The sequence below is a fragment of the Lampris incognitus genome, chromosome 15 (assembly GCF_029633865.1).
Source record: "Lampris incognitus isolate fLamInc1 chromosome 15, fLamInc1.hap2, whole genome shotgun sequence".
In the NCBI taxonomy this organism is placed as follows: domain Eukaryota; kingdom Metazoa; phylum Chordata; class Actinopteri; order Lampriformes; family Lampridae; genus Lampris; species Lampris incognitus.
In genome coordinates this window covers 27,673,115-27,698,373 of record NC_079225.1, presented here as the reverse complement: position 1 = coordinate 27,698,373, position 25,259 = coordinate 27,673,115, and the positions used below count along the sequence as shown (strand labels likewise).

Genomic DNA, 25,259 nt, shown 5'->3' with positions numbered 1-25,259 from the left:
TTTATTTATGACAAAATGGACCCCTCGCATGTTGCTCATCGTAAGAGTTGTGCAGATTTGGTCATCGCTCACAGAGGAAAGTGCAGACAGGCTGAGTGAGATGATGATAAAGCGTTTGGTAAATATGTTCCAACAATGTCCACATTGTTGTTGAGATGATAGGACAGCGCTGGGCTTTCCTGTCCAGGGACAAAACTGGTCTCTAGAGCAAATAGGGAGCAAATCACCCATGAAGGAAAACAAATTAATCACAATGGCTTAAAGGCATCCCAAGTAAAAGTCAGGTTAAGTCATTTAGTGGGAAAACCACAAGTTGTAACTTTCTTTGAATGACTGATATAAACACTAATATCAATGTCATCTATTACTATGGGTTCCAGTACGCCATATTCATCAGAACCTAATATCTAAGGAGCGTTGGGGCCATATATTCAAAGCAGTTATTGTCTGTTTTGGGACAAAAGTCAAAATAACATGCAGGGACACACACAGCTTTGGTTGGACCGAGGTTGGACACCTTTATTTGAATAGGAAGGATGAGGGAGGTTTTGGATGAAAGTTAATCCTGGGACATATGTGCGATGTGCGTGCCAGTTAGCAGCTCAAAGATCTTATCACTATGACGAGAAAGCAGATAAAGATAGCTCAAGATGGCAGACACGCAGAGGCATTTACACAGTGTTCTTTGTGTAACTGGTCCCGGTTTGCACGCCAATTTTGGTCCAGGATGCACCACTTTATATACTATGTCTAATAACTTTTCCACACTGATCTGTCACAACTACAAAGTACCCTTTTAAACACTGGGTCATGCTGTTTTAAATGTCCCAAGGTGCTTTTTGCTCACTTGTGCCAACTGCCGTCTAGTTTTATAATACCCCACCACCACCACCACCACCCAGCCCCTGCACCTCCCACCACAGGCTTATTCCCAAATAAGACAGAGGGGCTGTTGAAAACCGTTTTTTTTTTATCTGCATTATTGTTATCTGTACATAAGCCGCACAAGCCCTGCCCGCTACAGCCTCATCCAGCAAACTTGCAGTCATGGTCAGAGTTTTCTGTGTTAGTCAATAGCGCCACAGACTTTGGTTTCTTTTATGAACAGCCTGATATCCATCTTTTAAAGCTGCTTCAACCCTTAGGCCCCATGAGCTATCTGCTTCTATCTGTACTGTTCTGTACCTTGCTTTTATTTTCAGTCATTTTAGCATTTTGGGAGTTTCCATTAACGAGATGTAGTATATAAAATGAGTTATTATACTTTTTTTAAAAAATTTAATTGTATTAGTGTGTCATTGTAACATATCAGCAGGCAACACAGAATTCGATGTTAGTTTTATTTTCTTATAACTTTTAACTATTAACCGCCTCTTGAGCATATTCCCATTTGGATAATATATTGTTTAAGTTCTAAATGTATATATTCCACAGTACTCGCATGCATCAGTGGCAGTTTTCTTGCCTCAGCTACCAGTGTCTGGTGGATTAAGAAGAACAAGACGAGGTTAAAACCTAGTATAAGGCTGGACTGTTACTACATTTATTAAACGACTGTTTTTGCATGACTGATTAAAAAGCAGCTGTTTTGACAGTGGTCCCGTGAACAGCTGAGGACATAATAGAAAATCATTCGCGCCAATTCATTTTGAAAAAGCGCAACAGCCAATGGGGAAACTCCAACTCGACCGGCTGACCAATGGTGAAACTCCATCACTCACTCGGTCACCCATTAAACAACTGCATGTGTAGGGCTGCCAAAAAACCAGTAGTGCTGCAGAATACAGTGATGCCGACTCATTGTAAAGGGAGAGTATCAGATGTATGGCAAACGTTAGGGAGAACAATGGGCTTCAGCAAGCCCTTCTGTAGATCAGAGAGAGAGAGAGAGAGAGAGAGAGGGAGAGAGAGAGAGAGAATCAACCGTCGCCCCCAAGGAAAAGTCCGTGGAGTGAGGGAGAGCTGAAGAGACACGGGGAGGAAGACAAAGACAAAGAGAGGAAGCAGAGCAAAAGCAAGGGACAGAGACAACGAGGGAGCAAGAGAGAGATAGGAGAGGGGGATTGTGTGTGAGTTTGGTTAACTCCCTCTGACATCAGTGAGGGTAGGCGAGTCTTCGAGATTCAAATCAAAGCACTAAGTCATTAACTGACATCCAGTTGCAACTGCCTGTGTGAGCCAACAGGTAGAAACTATAAGCACAATACCTTCTTTTGAAAAGAAAGAGCGAAGCTTTCGTCTCTCATCACCTGTGGGTCGGGACTACAACAATCAGACCCAATCAGGAAATGCCCCTCTGCCCCCAACTACCAAACTTTTGAGTCATAAGCTGTCCAACATATTGTGTTATGAGTTTTCTTTAACAATTCATTCAGCAGTGTTTACCATTCAGCAGCTTGTATTAACTTGGTCTGTACTGCGAGAGCCGGTTACACGGATACGTGACTCCATCCTCCACCACTGTGGTGTTGTGCTTAGCTCACAGCATGTGAATGTGACACGCTGCGGCCAGGGAAAGGCAATATCTTTCACAAGCGGGTTAAAATGTGTATATGCTATTCTGCACATGTTGCTGTGTGTGTGTGTGTGTGTGTTGTAAGTGTATCTATACAACAGTTATAGACAGTGCAACCAATGCAATGAAATTCTTAGTTGCAGGTGCTCTCAATAATCAAATTAAAATGGAAGATAAAAAGTAATATAAAAGTAGATGATAAAAATAGCATATGCAGATAAAATATTAAATTGAAATATTAACGACAAAGAAAATATAGAAGACAGAAAATTAGTGCTTATCTGTGTGTGTGTGTGTGTGTGTGTGTGTGTGTGTCTGTGTGTGTGGTCAGTGTACTGCCTTGCTCAAGGTAGACTCCCAACTTTTCCTTCTCCTTTTAGGCTCACACACCCTTAATACCCACACAACATAAACCTGATTTACACCATTTACAACCTCACCAGAAGATGAAACTAATGGAACAAAATATGATTTTTTTTTAAAAAAAGACACCGGCAAATTCTAAAATCAAACAGCCAAAATCAGATCGGTTAACCCTCCTGTTGCACAGCAGGAGTGAGGTAAGCATGGTTGAGTTGACATAAACTCCGAGCATTCGCTATAAGTGAAACATGGACCATGCTCACAATGACCGTGCTATGAGTTAATGTGCAATTAGAGCTCCGATATAAATGCAGATAACTAATGAACCTCATCGGAGAGCCGACTCGTTCTCACGGCATGAGAAAGGCCCTCTGTCCCGGCCCTGATAAACCCCTCTACACCCTGTGATTTATGCTCAGCGGGGGGCTCGCTGGTTTATGAGGCCTGCTCAGGAGCCCTGAGGTGTGGGCCGGTCACTCCCAGGTTGACTCCTCTACCCCTCCACCCCCCACCCCAGTTCCTGCCCGCTTCACACCTCCAGGAGGGACCATTATCGTGTCAGGGGACTGCTCTTCACAGCAGCGTAACACCTCGCCCTGTGAAAATCGCACCCAACTGCTTGTTTTGATGGCCGGGGAGCACGGGGTTCACGCACAGCCCTGAAAGGGAGCTGCACAGATGGTCATTGGGAGTCGAAACGGAGGGAAAAAAACACTACGTCTGGAGGGGAAACACCGGCCAAACTGGAGGGAAAAATTAGGTCACTGAACTTTGAACTGTGGGCAGTACAGACCCAGTAGTAAAACATTCACTCTCATCTGCTTATCTTACCCCTCATTTACCATCATCGTCCCTTCAATAAGAAAAGGTGGGGTGTCAGTGGAGAATTAGTTTAGAAGGGACATTAGATCAAACTCGGGTGATCCCTGTGGAGAAAGTGATTTGCACCTGCAGCAAAGGACATGCAAACACAGAAAGGAAAATAAAATACAGATTTGAAAATGGGCATAAAACAAGATATAGGAGGCTATGAAATATGTAACATAAAACATGTGTTAAACAGCATGGGGTGCAAATTCAGGAGCAACGGAAACAAATTACCAACACCAGAACAGTAGCACACATTAAAAGATTATGACATCCCTAGAAATAGCACCATGTCATCTTTTCTCAAAATTTCCGGTTCTTTTTTTTTTTTCTAGCAGAACATAATTGTCCCTAATTGTATTGCTCAACAAGACACGCACTGGGCCTACACGGTCTAAGAGCACTTAATGTTTGTGTAAACAATTTGGAGGATCATTAGCGATGCACTCAAACCTCCACCTCTACTTTACACTTCACAGTCCTCTCTACTTCTAGAAACTAGCAGCAATACACATGTAACTGGTTTTCACATTATACTGTATAACAGTGGTAACACTGTAGTCTTTCCACTATAACAGATATTTAATTGGCAAGGGAAGATCGTTTCCATTGCCCTGTGCAGCATTGCTCCTCTGGTTTTTGTCTGATAAGCTGAACATATATGCAAACTACAATGCTTAAGGCTGTTTAGAAAGAAATTGTTTCCTGAAAATGGCAGAGCTTCCATCCACCACCCACCAGGGACATCCAGACTACAGCCTTCATCTAATAACTTCAGAAGACTATGTTGGCAGATCACACTTAACTGGCCGTAATAGTTAACTTTCCCCATCACCTAATTCACTGGACGTTAAGTCGGTTAATAGTGTTTAAGAATGACCTTTGTAATCTTAGGCTCCACCCTTACCACTATTGTGCCCCCCACCACACACACACACACACACACCACACACACACACAACAATCTTTCTGTAATCTTAGGATCAACTCTTACCATTATTATGCCCCCCCCCACACACACACACACACACACATAAAATTCCATATTAAATCAACAACAGTCTTCCTGTATTGGGGTCCCTGGGACAAATGGCAGTCTGTGGTGTGTAACTGGGACCAGTGGGACACATGAGAACCCAAGTTCACATGGTTGGGAGAAGGGGAAGGAAGGCAGAGCTGACTCACCGTTTGTGAAAAAGGTTGATTGAAGGCGGTTTAAATTAATACGGTGCTGCCCTCCACAGGAGATGGGCAGAAAAACTTCTGGAGGGAAAAAAAAAGAGGGCAAAAAAAAACCGAGTAGACATGTCTGTCACAGCAAACAAACAGGTGATGAACAATGTGTTTAATAACGGTTAAAAAATAATTAAAAGCTTAGTATGTGGAGAAACCAGACATAGAAGGTGATTAAAATGTAGTGAAGTATTCAATTGTTCTTAGTCTATAAGCATAAATAAAACTAAGAAAATACACAATTGCCATAATTTAGCATTATACATTTATTTAAACTGTTTGCAGTATAATGTTAATAAAAAGGTTTGTTTTTACAGGTAAAAATAGGTTATTCAATAATAGTGCTATATTCTTTCACAGAATTGAATTATGTAATTGTAAATATATTGTATTAGCTGCATGGAACAAAGAGGTGATTCACGATGACATGCATCTTGTAAAAACTTACATTTGCACACACTCCTTCAGAAAGCACGTTTCCATAGACTTGTTAATAAAGTCGTTTTGGGCAAAGGAGGACAACATATGTACAACACATGAGATCAAAGGAACAAAATGGACCAAAAAGGCTGTTTTTTCAACTAAAATTAACACGAGTTATCAGTGCAGAGAAGTATGGAGAGACTAGAAACATCTGTATATACAAGGCTAGTCTTAGATCTCTAGCATGTCGTCAGCACTTAGACAGAATCTCTTGGCAGCTTTTGTAAACTTTCACCAAGCAATCGAGCCTGGGCTTTGAACTCTGAAAGAAAAAGAAAAAGGGTCTCCATTAGAAATAGGTCAGTGTGAATCTGTCCCGTTTCCAACCAGCTCTTTAAATACAATGTGCAATCACAAACATCTGGTACCAAACATTTAATGTTGTATGACAGAAATGTACAAGTACGAGGACAGCAGATTCATCTACTCTTATACAGATTAATCAAATTAACTAAACCGCCCCCTAGATATTGATAAAGTGTCATCTTAAAGCCCTCTGAAAGGAATAAGCCTAGCCTCACCTGAAACAATGGGACCACGCTTGAAATTGCATCAGGGTCTGATGTGTCTTTTACCAATATGCATAGGTAGTATATGATTCGATGCTGAAACAAAAAGATTAAACATTTTATCCATCCTAATAAAGCTTGAACTGACTTAGCTGAATACTATTCATATGCGGACTTTTCAATACAGAGCACAGCAGGAGAATGACAATGATTGCTGGGCAAAGCAACATTTTATTCACCATGTATATAGCTTCGTTTATGACAATATCCTTGATCTTGCTCATCTCAATAAAGGAAGTGCTCTCTCGCCCAGACGCATAGCTAGAAGACACCTGAACTCCCAAAGAGCCGATGACAAGCAATGATTCATGGTCTATCTTCACAAAATGAATGTGAAGCATCATCCCCACCAGAGTGATGAGTATAGCACTGGATAAAACAGCAGTGTTCTGTGAAAAGAGGAAAAAAGGTTTCATAGTCTTGCTAAAGTATTAGTTTGTGTGACACGTTTTTATGCATCATATCAAGCTCAGGATTACACCTGTGTACATGATTAAAAAAGGATGTTCTGAATATTGCCAATGGATATTGACTAACACTGATCATGAAAAAAACAAAACAATTCTAAACAGGACAAAGTGAATGCCCACCCAAGTATCATGTCACAACTCAAGATGCAAGAATCAAGGGTTTATTTGTCACATACTTCACGTACAGTTACAATGAGCAGTGACATGTTTACTGGCAACTCCTAAGTTTGTGTAACAAAAAAGAACACAAATGCATAGGAATAAATTTCAAGTTAAAAATCCCTGGAGTATACTAATCTCTTGATACAGTGTGCAAATGGTCTGTAAGAAGGACGTATTACACATTTGCATTGTGCAGAAAACAACTCTAAAAGCCTACAACGGCCATTAAGACTTACCTCCGTGAAGAAGAAAACCACGTATGCAAAGAGCCACACAGAGCAAGTGCACACCATCACCCTACTAATGGACACTTTGGGGGAGCTGACAGTGAACTCCCTGCATAGACTTGAGTGGCTTTGGCAGTCCAGCGATATAACTTTGCCATTAATGTCGGTAAAAATCTCATCTTCCATAATGAATCCAAAGCAGCGTCTGGCACAGTTGGAATAAAGGTGAGCTGCGGAAAGCACACGTCAGACAAAGGAAAATAACCTAGCTAATGTTTCATTGAACTACCGTCATCTGACATTAGCGTTACAGTTTCGGCTGCTAGCTTAGCCGGGTAGAAAAGGTATCACATCTGACACATATCAAATTGCACACAAACAAATCACTCGTGATAATTTCCTTCACCAACGACCCTGTTGTAAAAAAAATATATATATATATATAATCGCACAGGACACTGAATATTTCCAAAGAGTACAATTCATAACGTACAAAATTTGACCTCTCGTAGTTTCCAGCTACTGCAACCTGCAAAGCATTGTGGGCAATTGAGTTATTTTGCCTCACAAGCTGTGACACAAATTTTACGAAAAAAAAAAACAAAAACTCCTCAGAAAAAAATAAATTATATGAATTACACAAAACAATAGAGGAAAAAAATATAAAATATTAATTCTGTGCCTTGTAATCCAAACGCTGTAGACCAGCATACAAATCCTTCATTTCCCAGCATGTACTGCGAGTTTGTACAACCTTTGACCTCTCTGGATGAAAACAAGCCGATCAGCTGATGTAAACCAGCCACAACATCAACAGGGATCTAACGCAAAATATCTCTACTAAATTTTTATCTAAGCTTTTCTGTGGCAGTACTTGATATGTTATTAGATAAAGAATTTGATCTCTTGAAGACGATCGCTTTTCAATTGTTGAAGAGTTTTTAGATGAACGAGTAGTCGTCGTCCTGCGGATCGCTAGAGCCACTAGTCGGCAGATTTTAATGAAGGCTGTTTGTTTTTGTTTTTTTTTACAACCGTATGTTACCTCATATTATGACAGCTCATTAAATTGGGTTTCTAAATAATGGTGAGTTTTCGGGCTTAATTACAACTAACAAACTGACATTGTCCGCGGAACGCTTTATCAAATAAGAAAAGAGATGCAAAGAACAGCTAATGTGTAGCGAGCTGTTTTGCAACGCTTGAAGTAAATACATATGTGGACATGTATTTTTAAGGTTGCTGCCTCGACTGTTTTGCTTTGCTGCGAACCAAGTTACATACTCTTAGGTCAAGGCATAATCTGAAATCTTAGAGCCCATACCTTAAAACATTCCACAAATTTCATCAACTTGGCCTTAATGCAATGAAGTCAATTGGCTGTTTACAACATCAGAGAATATCTTTTCCAACTTCACATCGTAGTATTGCGATTTGTTAAACGTGACCATTTCCTCGACCTTTTGCACTGCTTTTACGTTTTGCAATCCTAGCCTTGTCTCACAAATACAGCCACAGTTGAGACAAGTTATCGGCAACAAGGTGATCGAGGTGATCTGTCAGATTTGAGATGAGCGGTCAAGGTCCACCTGTAGACAAAGGAATGAACACGATCCTAGTTTGTCAGGAGAGCTACGCCTGCGGGGGCTCGGACGAGGCTGCGTTTGAATGTGATGAATGTGGCAGCTTGCAGTGTGTCCGCTGTGAACTGGAGCTCCATCGCCAGGAGCGGATGCGGAACCACGACCGGGTTCGGATTGCTCCGGGTCACGTCCCTTTCTGCGACTCCTGCAAAGGCGACAGCAGCTGCCCCATCAACGGTGGGCGTCTGAGAGCAGTGGTGCGCTGCCAAGGATGTAAGATCAACTTGTGTTTAGACTGCCAGAAGCGCACCCACAGTGGAGTCAACAAAAGAAAGCACCCACTGACCCCTTACCCCCCAGTCAAAGTTCCCCAGGAGGGTACCGTGGCTTTTGTGGAGGTAGAGATGGAGGCCCTGAAAGCCAAGCTGGAGAAAGTGTGCAGCTTTCTATTGGTGGACGAGAAGGAGGAAATGCAGGTAAAGAGGGAACAACAAATCACCATCTCTTTGGGTAACTTAGCCTATACTGTATTGATATAAGTGTTAGAGTGGAAATTTGTCATTTTGATGTCTACTGTGCTTGGACTGGGAGCAACAGTGATAGACTCAGCGTGGTGTTGCCTGCTATTCTAAACACCATTCATACATATTCCCCTAATATGAACATCTTTGGATGATCATTGTTTTTGTGATGATTCAAATATTCTATGTGGATTTCTGCTTTGCTCTCAGGTGAAGGATGAAGAGGATTTTGTGAGCCGACTGGAATGCAGACCAGATGAGCTCCTCAAGGTAGTTTCTATCTTTGGGAACACCGGCGAGGGCAAGTCTCACACCCTCAACCATACATTTTTCCTTGGGAGGGAAGTGTTTAAGACTTCTCCAACCCAAGAGTCCTGCACAGTGGGTGTGTGGGCAGCCATGGACCCCCTACACCGGGTGGTGGTCATTGATACCGAGGGACTGCTGGGAGCTGGTGAGAGACAAACATTAAATAGGATTATGATATTATTCACCAGCACATGCTATGGTCCATAAGTGGGGAGGATATTAAGGAAAACAAAAACTAAGGTTGGAGTCAGTTAAGCATGTTTAGCATTCAGCATATAGCAACATATAGCATGTAACACTACAAAGTCAAATATATGCTCCACTGGCCTAGAATTAAATCCTGCCAGAGGGTTCTCTCCTATGTCTCCTGTGTACTGTGTCCGTTTCAGCCTTTTCCCACTATAGAAATTAAATACTACAGGTGAGTGCACTGCTCACTGCATGCCCTTAAAAGAAAAACTGATTAGTGTCGATGACTTGTTATAGTGCCATTCAGCATCATGTGTATGCAGGTTTTCATTCCAACCAAACAACCCATCAGCGGAGTTTATTTTCAGTGTTGGGAAGTAACTAGTTACATATAACGGCGTTATGTAATTAAATGACAAAATAAATGTAACTGTAATCCATTACAGTTACTGAAAAATGTAACTAAATTACAGTTACTAATCAATATGTTGGTGATTACAAAGGGGTTACATCCAAATATATTCTTTTCGGTAAAAAAGATTATTTGTTTTGGTGGTTGGGCTTTAAAATCAAAACATTCCAATCTTAATTCAAGTTATATTGAATAACAGAATTAAATTTAATCAGTACTCCGTGTTGAGTACTCTTGTGAGGTTTACACTGCCTGGTTTAAATTTACATTTTAGGATTTTCAGCTTTATTGCCCAGTTTAAAACATTTGTTAGAAAAGAAATCAAAATGTAATCAAATGTAATGAGTTACATTACTTTGATGAAGTTATTAAAATAGTTACATTCCTTATTACATTTTAACAGGGTAACTAGTAATCTGTAACCCATTACATTTCAGAAGTAACCTTCCCAACACTATTTATTATTAGTTCCCTTTCTCTGTTTAAAGGTGTGCTTATAGCGAAATCAGTTTGCAGTCTTTAGTTGAATTTGTAAATGTGCAATCATTGATGGCATACTATTGCCCACTACTCGTACACGTAAAGTAGATAGTTTAGATGGTAGTAAACTTTTTTTTCCAACATTTTATGTGGTTAAAATATGTTGGTATGGGCCTAAAATGGTAGAATTAATAACCCTCGTGATAAATTAATAAAAAAAAACGAGATGTCTTGAGGGAGCTCTATGCTTTTTCTCTCTTCTGGGGGGAAAAAGCACATTAAGATGAACCTACTCCAAATTGCCTATTTAAAGGAAAATTCCATTTTTTTACAACCTGGGTCTTATTACCATAGTTTTTGTCATCGTGTGTAACATGTAAGATATTTTACTCACCAACTTCATCATCATAGAGATTTTGGATGTGGGACCACTGTTAGGAAGCTTTGTAACAGCATCTTATGGAGCAACTGAACATAAGTCTTAAACCTGTCCTTTCGACAACAACCACAACGTAAGAAAACCTCTGGTAGTGTCCGAGTGGCATGGCAGTCTATTCCGTTGCCTACCAACACGGGGGTCAGTGGTTCGAATCCCTGTGTTACCTCCGGCTTGGTCGGGCGTCCCTACAAACACAACTGACCATGTCTGCGGGTGGGAAGCTGGATGTGGGTATGTATCCTGGTCGCTCCACTAGCGCCCCCTCTGGTCAGTCGGGGCGCCTACTCGGGGGGACGGGGAACTGGTGGGAATAGCGTGATCCTCCCACACGCTACGTCCCCCTGAAAAGAAGCGGCTGGTGACTCCACATGTATCGGAGGAGGCATGTGGTAGTCTGCAGCCCTCCCCAGATTGGCAGAGGGGTGGAGCAGCGATCGGGTCGGCTCAGAAAATAGAGTAATTGGCCATGTACAAGTGCAATTAGGGGGAACAAAATTTTTAAATTAAAAAAACCTCTAGTGTCTCAGTTTGACTGTTTCCATGACTTTGCATTATCTATAACTTCTCAGTCTGATAGTTTATTGATGGTTACTTCTACCTACAGTAAGTATAGGCTGGCCATTCTTGCAATTTGAACCAGGAAGTAGCTCAGCAATGCAATATTTGACACTACCGGTAATGATGTTTAACCTGCACTGTCGTTTTCACTTCCAAATACATGGTTTGGCTTAACAAACTGGACTTGTTGAAACATATCTGACACTTGTGCTCCATTGCCTCATAATACACTTTTTTAAAGCTGTGCCTATAAGTGGTCTGGTATCCAAGATCTCCACAACGAAGCCGGCGAGTAAAAGGTTATCATAACTGATATGCCTGATGGGAAAAACTATAAAAATAAGACCCAGGTTGTAAAAAAATTGAATTATCCTTTAATCGAGGGGTAATAATGTGGGATCTAGTGCATTAGATCATTCAAATATGAGCCAAGGAGAAACATAACACACCAGTGTTAACAAACTAAACACTCTGGGTAGATTTTCTTACTTCAAATTGAGTTTGGTCTAAGTTGAAGGGATATATGTGCACTCACCTCTCTTTTGCTGTTTAACAGGAGCCAGCCAAGGTCAACGGACACGACTGTTACTAAAGGTCCTGGCTATCTCTGACCTGGTCATCTACCGAACCCACGCTGACCGGCTCCACGATGACCTCTTCAAGTTCCTCGGTGATGCATCTGATGCCTACCTGAAACACTTCACCAGGGAGCTGAAGGCCACTACGGCTCGCTGCGGCCTGGATGTTCCTCTGTCTACTCTGGGGCCTGCAGTTATCATCTTCCATGAGACGGTCCACACCAAGCTACTGGGATCAGGTATATCAGGAAAAATATGACCGTCAATTATGCTGCTTTTTATTTTGTGTACTCAATATTTGAACACAGTGCTTGATTTGTGCCTGATCCTGTTCCAGCACATCTCAGATTTTGAGGATTTGCATTCCAGTATTTATTTCAAAGGATCCAACAATTATTATTGGTCAAGTACCATTAGATTTAATAGACAAGCAATCTGTCTGCAGTTGTTTTTATCTGGAAGATACCCGTCGGTTCACATATTTCAAAGCGAGAGACTTATGAAAGAGCAAAATTATCCTGAAAATGAAGAAAAGAAAAAGCAATTATATTTCTTTTTTTAAAGCTGTGAGTACTCAGTGCTGACTAAGGGTGCGTGCTTAACTCTATTACATACTGTGGTGATGTAATGCATTTTTTTCTCAGTGGCAGTAAAAACACAATATTCAGATCACATTGCCTGAGACTCTTGCAAACTTTTGCCACAGAATCAACAGTTTATTGTGTACTGCACCCTCAGCACCCCCTGACACAACACCAATGGGTTGAGTTAAATTTGAGCCAAATTGGGTTAGCATTTAATGACATGATTTTGTGCGAAATGTCAAGGTGCTATGGTCACCATACGCTTTGTGCATCCCTTTCATTTTGTTCATTTGTAATTTACAGAGATCGAGTAAGCAGAAAGGGCTCAATCCATGATTGTTCTTAGAAAATCCTTATTTAATACTCTCTAATTCACTTCCTCTCATCACTCTTTCTCTGTCTCTGACCTCCCCCCACCTTCCACTCCTTTCCACCCTCTCTCTCCATCTCTCACTCCACAGACAAGCCAACCGATTCAGCTGAGCGTTTGATTCAGGAGCGTTTCAGGAAGTTGGGTCTGTTCCCAGAAGCATTCAGCTCCATCCAGTACCGGGGGACTCGAACCTACAACCCTCCCACAGACTTCAGTGGTCTGCTGCGCAGCCTGGAGCAGCAGTTGGATAACAACACCACTCGCTCTCCGCGCTCCGCCAGGGTCATTTACAAGGCCCTGCAGGTAGGAAGGGGTGGTGGTGATAGGGAATAGGAAATTATCCAGCAGGCTATGAGTATGCTCTTGTGTGATGTGCCCACAGAGAAAATGATTTGTATGTGCGTGGTGCTAGGAGTGCTTATCTGAGACCCTAATGAAAGCACATAGCTGGACTTTTTGTTCTGTGTTGGGAGTAGATTTGTGTGTGTGCCTTTATGGATATCAATATTTGTGTATAAATGTGTATATCTAAATTCAAGTATTTGGCATTTAGCCGACATCCTTACCAAAGGTGACTAAACATGAGGATTTTGAACTCAGTCTCCATGCGCTGTCTTCTTTTCCCTCCATATCATCCGTCCTTCGTTTTTCAGGCCCTCAGCGAGCGTTTCAGTGGAGAGATACCAGATGAGCAATTGGCCAGTAACTCTTTCTTCCCAGACGAGTACTTCACCTGTTCTAGTATATGTCTCAGTTGTGGGTAGGTGCCACTTTCCACCCTGTCTAGCAGCTTTGGCGTACTCACAAAACCATTGCACATGAACTCGTATTGAAAGCAATAATTATTTAATCATAATTTAACTGGTACATTTAAGCAGGTTGCTATTGGTCGATGTGAAACATAAGCATCATTTAAAAACCGCAATGAATTGTAATGGTCACCTCAGTCCTCACTTTTTTCTGTTATGGTTAATTGGACTTGAAGAAATATTTTTTTTCTCTAAAATCGATTTACCTTTTAATACAGAGATTGGCAGTATATGTGACAGCTAAACATAGGTTTTCCAGTTGCGAAGCACACATCGATATTGTCGTAACCGTTAAAGGGAAAGGCCTGTAATTTCAGTTACAATTGGCATTGCCAGTAAAAAAATAAATAATAATAAAAAAGAAGGTTGATTTCCTGTAAGTGTGACAAACTTCATGAATCCATGATGTTTGTCATTGAATCCTTCAATGTCCCTTACATTTGTCCCACCAAAAGAATCCCGGCTCAGGGCCTAACTCCAGTGTACTCCCACTTCCAGGTCAGGTTGTAAGAACAGCATGAATCATCTGAAGGAAGACATTGGCCATGAAGCCAAACATCGCTGTCGCTACTCTGCACAGTACGACAACCGCATCTACACCTGCAAGGTGAATTCAGGCACACACACATATATACTCACTGGCCACTTTATTAGGTACACCTTGCTAGTACCGGGTTGGACCCCCTTTTGCCTTCAGAACTGCCTTAATCCTTCGTGGCATAGATTCAACAAGGTACTGGAAACATTCCTCAGAGAGTTTGGTTCATATTGACATGATAGCATCACGCAGTTTCTGCAGATTTGTCGGCTGCACATCCATGATGCGAATCTCCCGGTCCACCACATCCCAAAGGTGCTCTATTGGATTGAGATCTGGTGACTGTGGAGGCCATTTGAGTACAGTGAACTCATTGTCATGTTCAAGAAACCAGTCTGAGATGATTCGAGCTTTATGACATGCCGCGTTATCCTGCTGGAAGTAGCCATCAGAAGATGGGAACACTGTGGTCATAAAGGGATGGACATGGTCAGCAACAATACTCAGGAAGGCTGTGGCGTTGACACGATGCTCAATTGGTACTAAGGGGCCCAAAGTGTGCCAAGAAAATATCCCCCACACCATTACACCACCACCACCAGCCTGAACCGTTGATACAAGGCAGGATGGATCCATGCTTTCATGTTGTTGACGCCAAATTCTGACCCTACCATCCGAATGTCGCAGCAGAAATCGAGACTGATCAGACCAGGCAACGTTTTTCCAATCTTCTATTGTCCAATTTTGGTGAGCCTGTGCGAATTGTAGCCTCAGTTTCCTGTTCTTAGCTGACAGGAGTGGCACCCGGTGTGGTCTTCTGCTGCTGTAGCCCATCTGCCTCAAGGTTCGACGTGTTGTGCGTTCAGAGATGCTCTTCTGCATACCTCGGTTGTAATGAGTGGTTATTTGAGTTACTGTTGCCTTTCTATCAGCTCAAACCAGTCTGGCCATTCTCCTCTGACCTCTGGCATCAACAAGGCATTTTCGCCCACAGAACTACCGCTCACTGGATATTTTCTCTTTTTCAGACCATTCTCTGTTAACCCTAGAGATGGTTGTGCGTGAAAATCCCAGTAGATCAGCAGTTTCTGAAATACTCAGACCAGCCCGTCTGGCACCAACAACCATGCCACGTTCAAAGTCACTTAAATCACCTTTCTTCTCCATTCTGATGCTCGGTTTGAACTGCAGCAGATCGTCTTGACCATGTCTACATGCCTAAATGCATTGAGTTGCTGCCATGTGATTGGCTGATTAGAAATTTGCGTTAACGAGCAGTTGGACGGGTGTGCCTAATAAAGTGGCCGGTGAGTGTATGTATGAACACACATATATGTATAAACACACACACAAATATGTACGAATATACATATATGAACAAACATACATGTATGTACGAACACACACACATATATGTACACGCATAGTATGTACAAACACACACACACACATATGTATGAACATACACATATAAGTACAAACACACACATAGATGAACAAATACACACACAAACACCTATTCCCTGTAAAACACATGCTTGCTATGGCCTTGAATATCTGTGCTCGACTTCTCAGGCCTGCTATGAGGGAGGGAAGGAGGTGATAGTGGTACCCAAAACAACTGCCTCCTCTGACTCGCCTTGGTTTGGTCTGGCCATCTACGCCTGGTCCGGGTGAGAGCAGATGCTATTTTATCCCTCTGAGCACAAATGATTAAATTTATTCTTAACTAGGGTAACAAAATGTGTCAATTCTCCCACTTATTGAAACTGAGCAGCTCACCCGCTGGCTGACGGCTGAAATAAAACAGAGCAGGTCTCAATAAGGGGAACACAGCGGTTTAGTGGTTAGTGCTGCTGTTGCCTCACAAAAAGAGATTCCTGTGCTCACTTCCGGTCCATCTCTTTGGAGTTTGCATGTTTTCTCTGTTTGTGTGTGTGGACTTCCTCCCGGTACTCAGATTTCTACCCATAGTCCAAAGACGCCTCAGAGGGAGTCACAGTCAGTTTTATTGAAGTATGATCAATATAAGGAATTTGACTTGGTACGATGCTGTATGTGTAATTTTAAGCTGGGAACATACTATGTAATTTAAAGGGTGATTTTTAACCCTGACTTGGCCGTGATGTCTGATTTTCAAGATCATGGAAAGCTTGTACTGGTCAGCGCAAAATAGTGCAGGTCACCATGGACAGGTCGGTACATGTTAGCTTGTGTTACATGTGGGGTTTTAAGATTCACATTGCCCATCTCCCCAATGAGCCTTCAACCTGCCAGAATGTTTGATTTTTACAGCTGGAAGCTGGACAAGTCTGGACTCATCAGCTGGTGCATGCACCTCTGACTGCAGTGGTGACCAGTGTACATGTCCACGACTGTAATCTGTGAAAGTCAATCATTAAACATGTGGTGCTGTGTGTATTCCTAGTTGAGTAGGACTTTAAAAGTCTTCTAGTGTGTTCCTGGCTTTCAGTGAATTGGGGTCTACAAATGTTTATACGTGTGTGTGTGTGTGTGTGTGTGTGTGTGTGTGTGTGTGTGTGTGTGTGTGTGTGTGTGTGTGTGTGTGTGCGTGCCCTGTGATGGAGTGGCACCCAGTGCCTCCTTGGCTCCAGCCTCCAATGACCCAAAATTAGATTTAGTAGGTACTGATAATGGATGGATGGCAGGTCCCAGTAAAAAATGTGTAACAGGGCAGATGGTGCCTGCAACTATGTTAACACCTTTGAGACCAAAGTGGCCAAAGGTTCACACAGAATTCGATCTTCTGCCTCTCATGTTAGCATTTCTATGCTTTGGTCTCCCTCCAGGTATGTGATCGAGTGCCCTAACTGCTCAGTGATCTACAGAAGCAGACAGTACTGGTATGGGAACCAGGACCCTGTAGACACAGTCGTCCGGACTGAGATCCAACACATCTGGCCTGGGGTAAAGCTCCACAGGGGTGACGTAAACTAGGTTCAGTTAAGACTTTGGCCCAAGACCTTAAAGGCCTTAAAGTGTGGTGTTTGTACATTCTAATTGGTTCATACTTAAATGACAATGTTCTAGTGTTGCTGTATACAGCTAAATCTGTCCTGTGATTTTTAGGCATTTTTAAAGTTCTCGTCCTCCATGTTTTTTACTTACAGTGCTCAGTTGTCATGAAATTGGCAAATTTTACTTCTGCTTTTGCTCTTTGTGCATATATGATGCTAATTCGTGCATTACCCTTATCTTTTAGCTTAACATATTTGCATCATTCCAGTGTTTTATGTCTCCTTTATAATTTTTCTATTCACATCCAATTTACTCATGCCGCTGCAACAATCCCATTTCCCTACATGAATCATTGAATTTTCCTCTAATCTGGATAAACAAAGACATGCGTTGTCACAACTGGGTTACATTCTTCTCAGTCTTAGATGGTCACAGATGACCAACAAAATGCCCCCGGAGTAAATATAAAAAATGCTCTAAATTATGTGTTCATTGACATTAAACAGTAATTTTGCTTTATTTTCAGAGTGTATGTTTAAAACAGAGATGACAATATGCTTTCCCTGCTATGTGTTGATGAACACGTTGTTGAAGAATTAGTCATTCTCAGCTAGCAAAGCTTATAACCCCTCCAGACTTTATTATTGGCTGTTAGCGAATAAAAAAAAAACATCAGATCTTTTGCATTTTTACAGTCAGTCAGTGAATAATAGCTGACTATGCTTGTGTTAAAAGCATACATAATTTTGTCTTAATGGCTGGCAGTAAGGCAAAATTAAAGGTCCCATAAAATGAAAAATTTATTTTCATTCTGGTCACCTATTTTATCTGCACTCAATTTTACATCTATTTAACATAATGTCCTTGAAATTCTCAAAGAAATTTTTTTTTCTGTGTTTTTAAGAATGTTTTTTCTCTTCCTTGCAAATACATTTTTCCTTAACGTCATCCTGCATCCTTGCAGACTGACGCTAACAAAAATGTCCAATGAATGGGAGCAACATTGACAGGAATTGAGTATTCCTTTTTTTCTTTCTTTGATTTTTTTTCCCCATTTTTCTCCCCTATTTTCAATTGTACCTGTCCAATTACCCCACTCTTTCAAGCTGCCCCGGTCGCTGCCCCCCCCCCCCCCCCCGATCTGCAGACTACTACCACATGCCTCCTCTGATACATGTGGAGTCTCCAGCCACCTCTTTTCACCTGACAGTGAAGTGTCTCGCCAGGGGGACATAGCGCGTGGGAGGATCATGCTATTCCCCCAGCTCTCCCTCCTCCCTGAACAGGCGCTAATGCAGCGACCAGGACACATACCCACATCCAGCTTCCCACCCACAGACACGGCCAGTTGTGTTTGTAGGGATGCCCAACCAAACCAGAGGTAACACAGGGATTCGAACCGATGAGCCCCGTGTTGGTAGGCAATGGAATAGATTGCTATGCTACCCGGATGCCCCATGAGTGTTCTTCTACCACCAAATCAAAACTAGTAATTGGCATATCAATGTCCACATTTTACTAAAAATGCTTGGCTACTGCTGGCTGTTAGTAAACTCCCACCCCTCACATAATCCCACATCCCGATGTACATCAAATTGCAGATATTTGCGGTGCTCTAAATGTCATTTTACAGGGCCTTTAATGTTTAGTTTGGAGTCGGTAATAATCTAAAGATACACAGTGATTGTCTTTTAGTGGGGTACAAAAGTACACCCACCTTTGTGGATGTTCACCAAGGGCCCCCAGATTGTATGTCCAGAACAGTGTTTGTCAAAGTGTGGGTCACAGCATGTCCACAATAAACACACTGTTTGGAGGAAGAATTTAAAAAAGAATACAGAAAACATCAATTCCCATACTTTTAAAAGCGATGCAAACAATGCAATGATTTTATTGTATCCCAAAATATCATTGAAATGTTTCATGTTGACATCGCTCGTTTGTTTCATTTGAGCATTAGTAAGCCATGAGTGAAGACTGAAAAGGGGAACACTGCACTGGTGAACAATATAGAGAAGATTGTTAATTATCTAATTTTTTGACCGGCAATTAGAATTTATTGCTTATTTAGCTGCACAGATGGATCCCGGCATGAAAGCTTGGAAATGCCCTGGTCTAAAGTACTGACTTCTTCATCTATACTTAATCCTGCTAGTTTATTCGATGTGTTACTGTCGTTCCAATCTTTCTCAAACCAATGATCTTGTACCTGTGCAGCTTGTTTATATATGTGTCCTCTCCTGCTGTCCTCTCAGTCAGATGGTTTTCTTAAAGACAACAACAATGCGGCCCAGAGGTTGTTGGATGGCGTGAACTACATTTCCCAGTCCGTGTCCGAGCTCAGCGTCAAGCCTGCTAAAGCGGTCACCTCCTGGCTTACCGATCAGATCGCACCAGCCTACTGGATACCCAACTCCCTTATCCTGGTAAACAGCTAGAACCTGTAAAACCCTTTGTACATTCCACCAGTGCTGACAGCAGAATTTCCTTTTTCAGAACTATACTTAAAGGGGGGGAAAATAGATTGCGACAAAGTGCCATTCGCACGAACTGAACTTGTTATGTTAAGTAGTTACTGTGTGGTTAGAGTCCTCTGTTGTTTCCTTTCACATACTTGATTCAACTTTCCACATAGAAGGTCTTCAGTACATAGAAAAAAGCCTTGAAGACCAGCATGTGAGCACAATGTTTACTGCTTTTAGCTCTTTTGTTAATTATTCTCCATCAACAAGAAACAGTTTTAAGATAAGGGTTCTTTGGGCATTTTGCCAGATCCGGATGAACTGGTCAGACAGTTTGTTTGAGTTCACACGGCTCTGACAAAAAGAAGAAACATAGCATTGGTGCAGCATTTCAAAACACGAGTGGGTCTTGAGAGAAACATTCATTGGTTGCTCAAGCACATTAGCGGTGAAGGAGAGAGAAGATTCTTCCATTAAGCTTTGATCACAGAAAGTTGAATCAGTTCATCTGCATACAACATTTACTGAGAGAGATACGTTTCATCACTCATCTAAGTGACCTCTTCAGTCTCAACTGACTGCAGGTATCCCCACCCTTATAAACAATACAGTGGCATAATGACCGAAACCAACGATCAGTTTCATATGCAAATTACCGTGACCATTAACTGGAGTTACAATGGCCATGTGTACTATTCACAGCGGATTGGGGAATGTTTGCAATCACAGCATTGTAAGATGGTGACAGATGTACTCTTAGGTTCCCCCCCCCCCCGGTTCAGGGATGGTCGTTCCCTCTTCACATAGATGGCCTCTTTGACTTCCTATTCAAACCAGCGTTCCTGCCTATCAAGGATGTGCACATCCTCATCCTTGAAAGAGTGGCCACTGGCCTGTAGATTGGTGTAGACTGCCTAGACTTCCATTAAGCTATGAGTTTTACCAATATACTTGTAGGTCCCTAACATGTAGTCACGTGATAGACAGATTTCAAACGTTCAAAGTGTAGTGTTTACTCTATATTTGCTCTCTGTCTTTTACAGAAATGCCATAAGTGTGGGGAGGAGTTCCAGCCCAACGATACGAAGCACCACTGCCGTGCCTGTGGAGAGGGTTTCTGCGATGCCTGCTCCTCAAAGACCCGGCCTGTACCCGAGAGGGGCTGGGGTCTGGCCCCCGTCAGGGTCTGCGATGCATGTTTCCATAACAGGGGGATCTCAACTGGTATGTGAAATCATACAAGTCATGAGATGCGATGCTGTGCACTGAGATGTTTGTCTGAATTGCAAATGTGTATGCGTTTGTGGCTTGGTACATGCGGGTTTCTCTGTTGCAGAGTTGTTGGATGCTGCCTTGGAGGAGGAGGAGGGAGGAACCCTGATTGCCAGGAAGGTCGGGGAGGCTGTTCAAAATACTCTTGGAGCTGTAGTTGGTGCCATAGACATCCCCCTGGGTGAGCATGGCAACTGGCAAAATATCATAGAGAAAAGTACAACTATTGCTTAAATCACCATTATCTTAATCTTAGAGAGCTTTACACTAAGACTAGTACAAAATGGATATTAATGTAATCCAGTTAAATTGATTAATGGCACTGTTCAGCTATTATGAGTCATTACTGTAAATGCTAGTGTCTGATATTACTGTAGTGGCCTTACTTACTTAGACACCAGTACTACCGATGTCTCTTTTTACTATTGTGCCATCCTACTTGACATGATATGCATTTATGACTATGCTATTTCCCATCCCTCCTTGATGATCTGAGGTGCACTTAAACTAATTTCACTTGATATACTTTGCACTCTTGGCTATGGTTACTGCTCTCTCCTGTAAGTAACTTCAGAATACAATTGTCTGCTGAGCGAGTAAATTTAAATGTAATGTCATACATTGTCACAGTAACTGGGTAGTGCTAGGTGCACTAGCACTCTGTAATAACCATTTCGCTGCTGTTTTACAAAGCTACCTGAGGCAGCAACTTCTTGGCTTCTTACAATTATAAATTGAGGGTCCGCGGTGGAGTAGCGGTCTAAGCATCGGCTTTGTGTCGATGCAGTTGCCCACTGGGGACTGGGGTTTGCGCCCCGGTCTCGTCAGATCCGACTATGGCCGGACTCGGTGAACCAGCAATCATTGGCAGCGCTGTCTTCGGGAGGGGGGCGGAGTCGGCTTGTGTTCGTCACATGAATGCGTCTCTGGTGTGTCGGAAAAACAGTGGTTCGGCCTGGAGTCGCCTTGTCACGAAAGTGGGGAGGCGGTCTCTTTCGAGACTGCCGGCCGGAGAGATGCAGTTGGCGAACGCATGTAGTACGAGGGTGGGTGTTTGAATTAAAATAGGGATCGATTGGCTACTAAATTGGGAGAAAAAAGGGAAAAATCAGAAATAAAAAAAATAATAAAAATAAATAAATAAATAAAAACAATTATAAATTGAGTCACATTGCTTCACTTCCTCTCGGTATCCTGGTATTATTAGGGCTGTGCGATATGACCACAATCCCATAGCCCGATAACGACACATATCACAATATAGTACATTCAATTCTGGTCTGTGGCCAGCCCTGCCCCCCTGGGGCAGCCCCCCCCCAGGGCAGCCCCACCCACGCTGAGCCACAGAGCAGAGGGGAGTAATGCGATCATAAATTACAGCGAAACACAGTAGAAGCTCTCACACTGAGCTGAAATGATCGAGTGCACATAAATTAGGTGAATAAAATAAATAGTCTCAACTGCCTTTTGCTGTTGTTTATGGTCGTGTTAGTTTCTCGTCTTCTCTCTGCTGTCCGTTTCACCGCGGGCAGGGCTCAGCGGAGCGAAGCGAGACAGTGGTGGAGAGTTGACAACTACACTAGTTACATTACTGTAAGAGCAATCAAAGCTTCGCGAGTAAAAAGCCAATAACAGTAATTTATTGATGTAATCCGCGCAAAAGATGGACAGACTCCAAATGACGAAAAACTGCCGTAAAAATTTGATTTGCGACACAACCAAATAAATGATAGAGCATAATTTAGCTACATTTTATTAGAAGGATAACCCCCTTGAGATGAACTATCTTGTTTTCAAGCGGGTCCTAAACACAAATATACAGAAATGAAACGATAGACATTTTTCCATCATCACACTGCACAGCCCAAGGTTTTTTTTTTTTTTTTTGCTCCCCCACTCTTTTTCTCCCCAATTGTACTTGGCCAATTACCCCACTCTTCCAAGCCATCCCGGTCGCTGCTCTACCCCCTCTTCCGATCCGGGGAGGGCTGCAGACTACCAAATGCTTCCTCCGATACATGTGGAGTCACCAGCCGCTTCTTTTCACCTGACAGTGAGGAGTTTTGCCAGGGGGATGTAGCGCATGAGAGGATCACGCTATTCCCCCCAGTTCCCCCTCCCCCCTGAACTGGCACCCCGACCAACCAGAGGAGTTACTAGTGCAGCGACCAGTACACATACCCACATGGCTTCCCACCCGCAGACATGGCCATTTGTGTCTGTAAGGACACCTTACCAAGCCGGAGGTAACATGGGGATTCCAACCGGTGATCCCTGTGTTGGTAGGCAACGGAATAGACCGCTACGCTACCCAGATGCCCCCCAGTCCTAGGTATTTTGTGTATTTATGTGTCCTGGCCTCTTCCCTGTGCCCCCTCAGGCTTGATGAAGGAAGCGGCGCGCCCCGCCTACTGGGTCCCGGACCAGGACATCACTTCCTGCTGTGAGTGCCAGCGGGAGTTTTCTCCACGCCTCTCCATCCACCATTGTCGCGCCTGTGGCCAGGGCGTGTGCAATGACTGCTCCTGCGAGCGGCGTGCTGTGCCTTCCCGGGGCTGGGACCACCCAGTGAGGGTGTGCAATGGCTGCAACCAGAAACCCGGGGATCTCTAGCAGTATTAAGAGTGAATGAGGAGGAAGAGGAGGGGGCTGCTGGTGGAACAGCTCAGGCCTATCTCAGTCCATCCTTTGCAATGAACTGGGTTGACAGTCTCTACCCCCTCCCTCCTGTCTGCAGCTGAAGCGTTTCGGAGGAGTGTCACTGCCACTCCGCCGTTGTGTTGGATTAGCCTTTTTTGACATTGTTGTCACATCTCACTTCAGTCCCTTAATTCAACTTTCACTGTAATACGTCTGCATGGTAGACAATGAAGAATATGGGTAAAGAGTAAGGCAGATATTTTTAGAATGAAGTGAAGTTACAGAGTTCAGATGCTGTTACAACAGTGAGATGATGATTTTTCAACCTGGTAGATGAGAAGTGTGCTTGGGCAAATTCACATGTATTCTCCTTTATCCTGACAAATCTTTTTGTATTAATGCACAGCAAACGCGAAATCCTTTGACAATCTATCCCGATGAGACACGTTAAGGGTTTTCACACCTTTCAGTAGAAAAAAATGCAACATGCACAAAGCTTCTATGTATGTACAGACTGAGTATCGTACATGGATCTCAGTTAAGCCCTTTTATTTTACGATTCTTTGTGAGGGGGCCCTCAATATTTTGGAAGTATTATCGGACCTGGAGAAGATAGAAAACATGGAAAAGGATCTCTTGTAACACATCGTATCCATTAATCCACAGATCTACAACGGTTTTCCTCCACTTCAGTTCTACAAGCTCTCTGCATGGTGGTCTTTGGATTTTAAGGAAATAAAAGAAACAGATGGCAGTTATGTACCGTAGCACACAGATGCATTCCATGTTCTGTTAAGACTTAACAACTATCAGCATACTCCCTTAACCCCTTTGCAAGTTGTATCTGCATTTGAAGAGGCAGAAGATGCTAGAGTAGCCTTAAAAACGCTCTCTAAATTGACCTGTTTGATTTTATGAGACACGGCATTGAGTTTTCTATAGTAGGGAAAAGTGTTTCTTTTTTTTAAAACGGCTTCCTTCATCTTTAAATGTCAGTAGTATTACCACTATCAGAGACATAAATCTCACTGCAGAGGAATGGAAAAAAAAAAAGAAAAGGGAACTGCTTTTAGAGTGGCTGGCTCACGAGAGTAATATCCTCCAGAAATTAAGGAAAAAAACACTGAGGCTGGCCCCTCAAAACATTTTGCAATAGTTTGTTAGCAGGAGATAATCCTCACCGTCTTCTCAGGCTGTAAAGATAGCTAGATAGTCACTTATTTAATTGCAGTGCAAAGTCCTCACTGTTCCAGATTGTCTGAGTTTCAGGAAAATGTTACAGAATAACTGATATGGCGTGAGAGACTTGACCGGACAGATACGTCGTTTGATGCTGTAGGCTTTTGTACTCAAAACTAATCCAGGTCATGGTGAGATCTGGACAGTTGGTGTAATCAGGGTGTAGACGAATTAACTGGAATAATGGTTTGACTACAACGGTGATCTATCTAATCGCCACTGTTCCCATCTCGGATTAAGGCTGAAAATATACAGATCTGATAGAAGAGTATTATTAATCCTGACTTTTATGTTCATGTTATGCTCATAATAAACTGCAAAACCTTAAAGACCTGTAAGTGTCTACGTCATTTAAATGACATTCAATAACTCACTGGTTTCCAAACAATTTTTAGAGTTCAACAA

General features: G+C 42.5%; 2 protein-coding genes across 4 annotated transcripts; one reads left to right on the top strand and one right to left on the bottom strand.

Annotated features, from left to right (window-relative positions):
* Window positions 1-5,239: 5,239 nt before the first annotated feature.
* On the bottom strand, window positions 5,240-7,825 carry pigh (phosphatidylinositol glycan anchor biosynthesis, class H). 3 transcript variants are annotated; one of them, XM_056294272.1, is made up of 5 exons: window positions 7,572-7,825; window positions 6,899-7,094; window positions 6,210-6,419; window positions 5,983-6,066; window positions 5,240-5,723 (listed from the first exon to the last, which is right to left on the bottom strand). In XM_056294272.1, exons 1-5 carry the CDS (start codon window positions 7,598-7,600, stop codon window positions 5,652-5,654), a joined length of 591 nt encoding a protein of 196 aa, XP_056150247.1. In that variant the 5' UTR covers window positions 7,601-7,825; the 3' UTR covers window positions 5,240-5,651. The 3 variants fall into 3 exon arrangements, with proteins under 3 accessions (XP_056150247.1, XP_056150248.1, XP_056150249.1); XM_056294273.1 differs by lacking the exon at window positions 7,572-7,825 and adding an exon at window positions 7,383-7,402 and having other exon boundaries at window positions 6,899-7,119; XM_056294274.1 differs by lacking the exon at window positions 7,572-7,825 and adding an exon at window positions 7,383-7,402.
* Window positions 7,826-7,996: 171 nt separating this feature from the next.
* zfyve1 (zinc finger, FYVE domain containing 1) lies at window positions 7,997-25,181 on the top strand. Its single transcript, XM_056294276.1, has 12 exons — window positions 7,997-8,948; window positions 9,204-9,447; window positions 11,937-12,197; window positions 13,004-13,218; window positions 13,569-13,675; window positions 14,223-14,331; window positions 15,838-15,935; window positions 17,073-17,190; window positions 19,497-19,667; window positions 20,747-20,927; window positions 21,040-21,156; window positions 23,356-25,181. Exons 1-12 carry the CDS (start codon window positions 8,460-8,462, stop codon window positions 23,586-23,588), a joined length of 2,343 nt encoding a protein of 780 aa, XP_056150251.1. The 5' UTR covers window positions 7,997-8,459; the 3' UTR covers window positions 23,589-25,181.
* The last annotated feature ends 78 nt before the right edge of the window (window positions 25,182-25,259 follow it).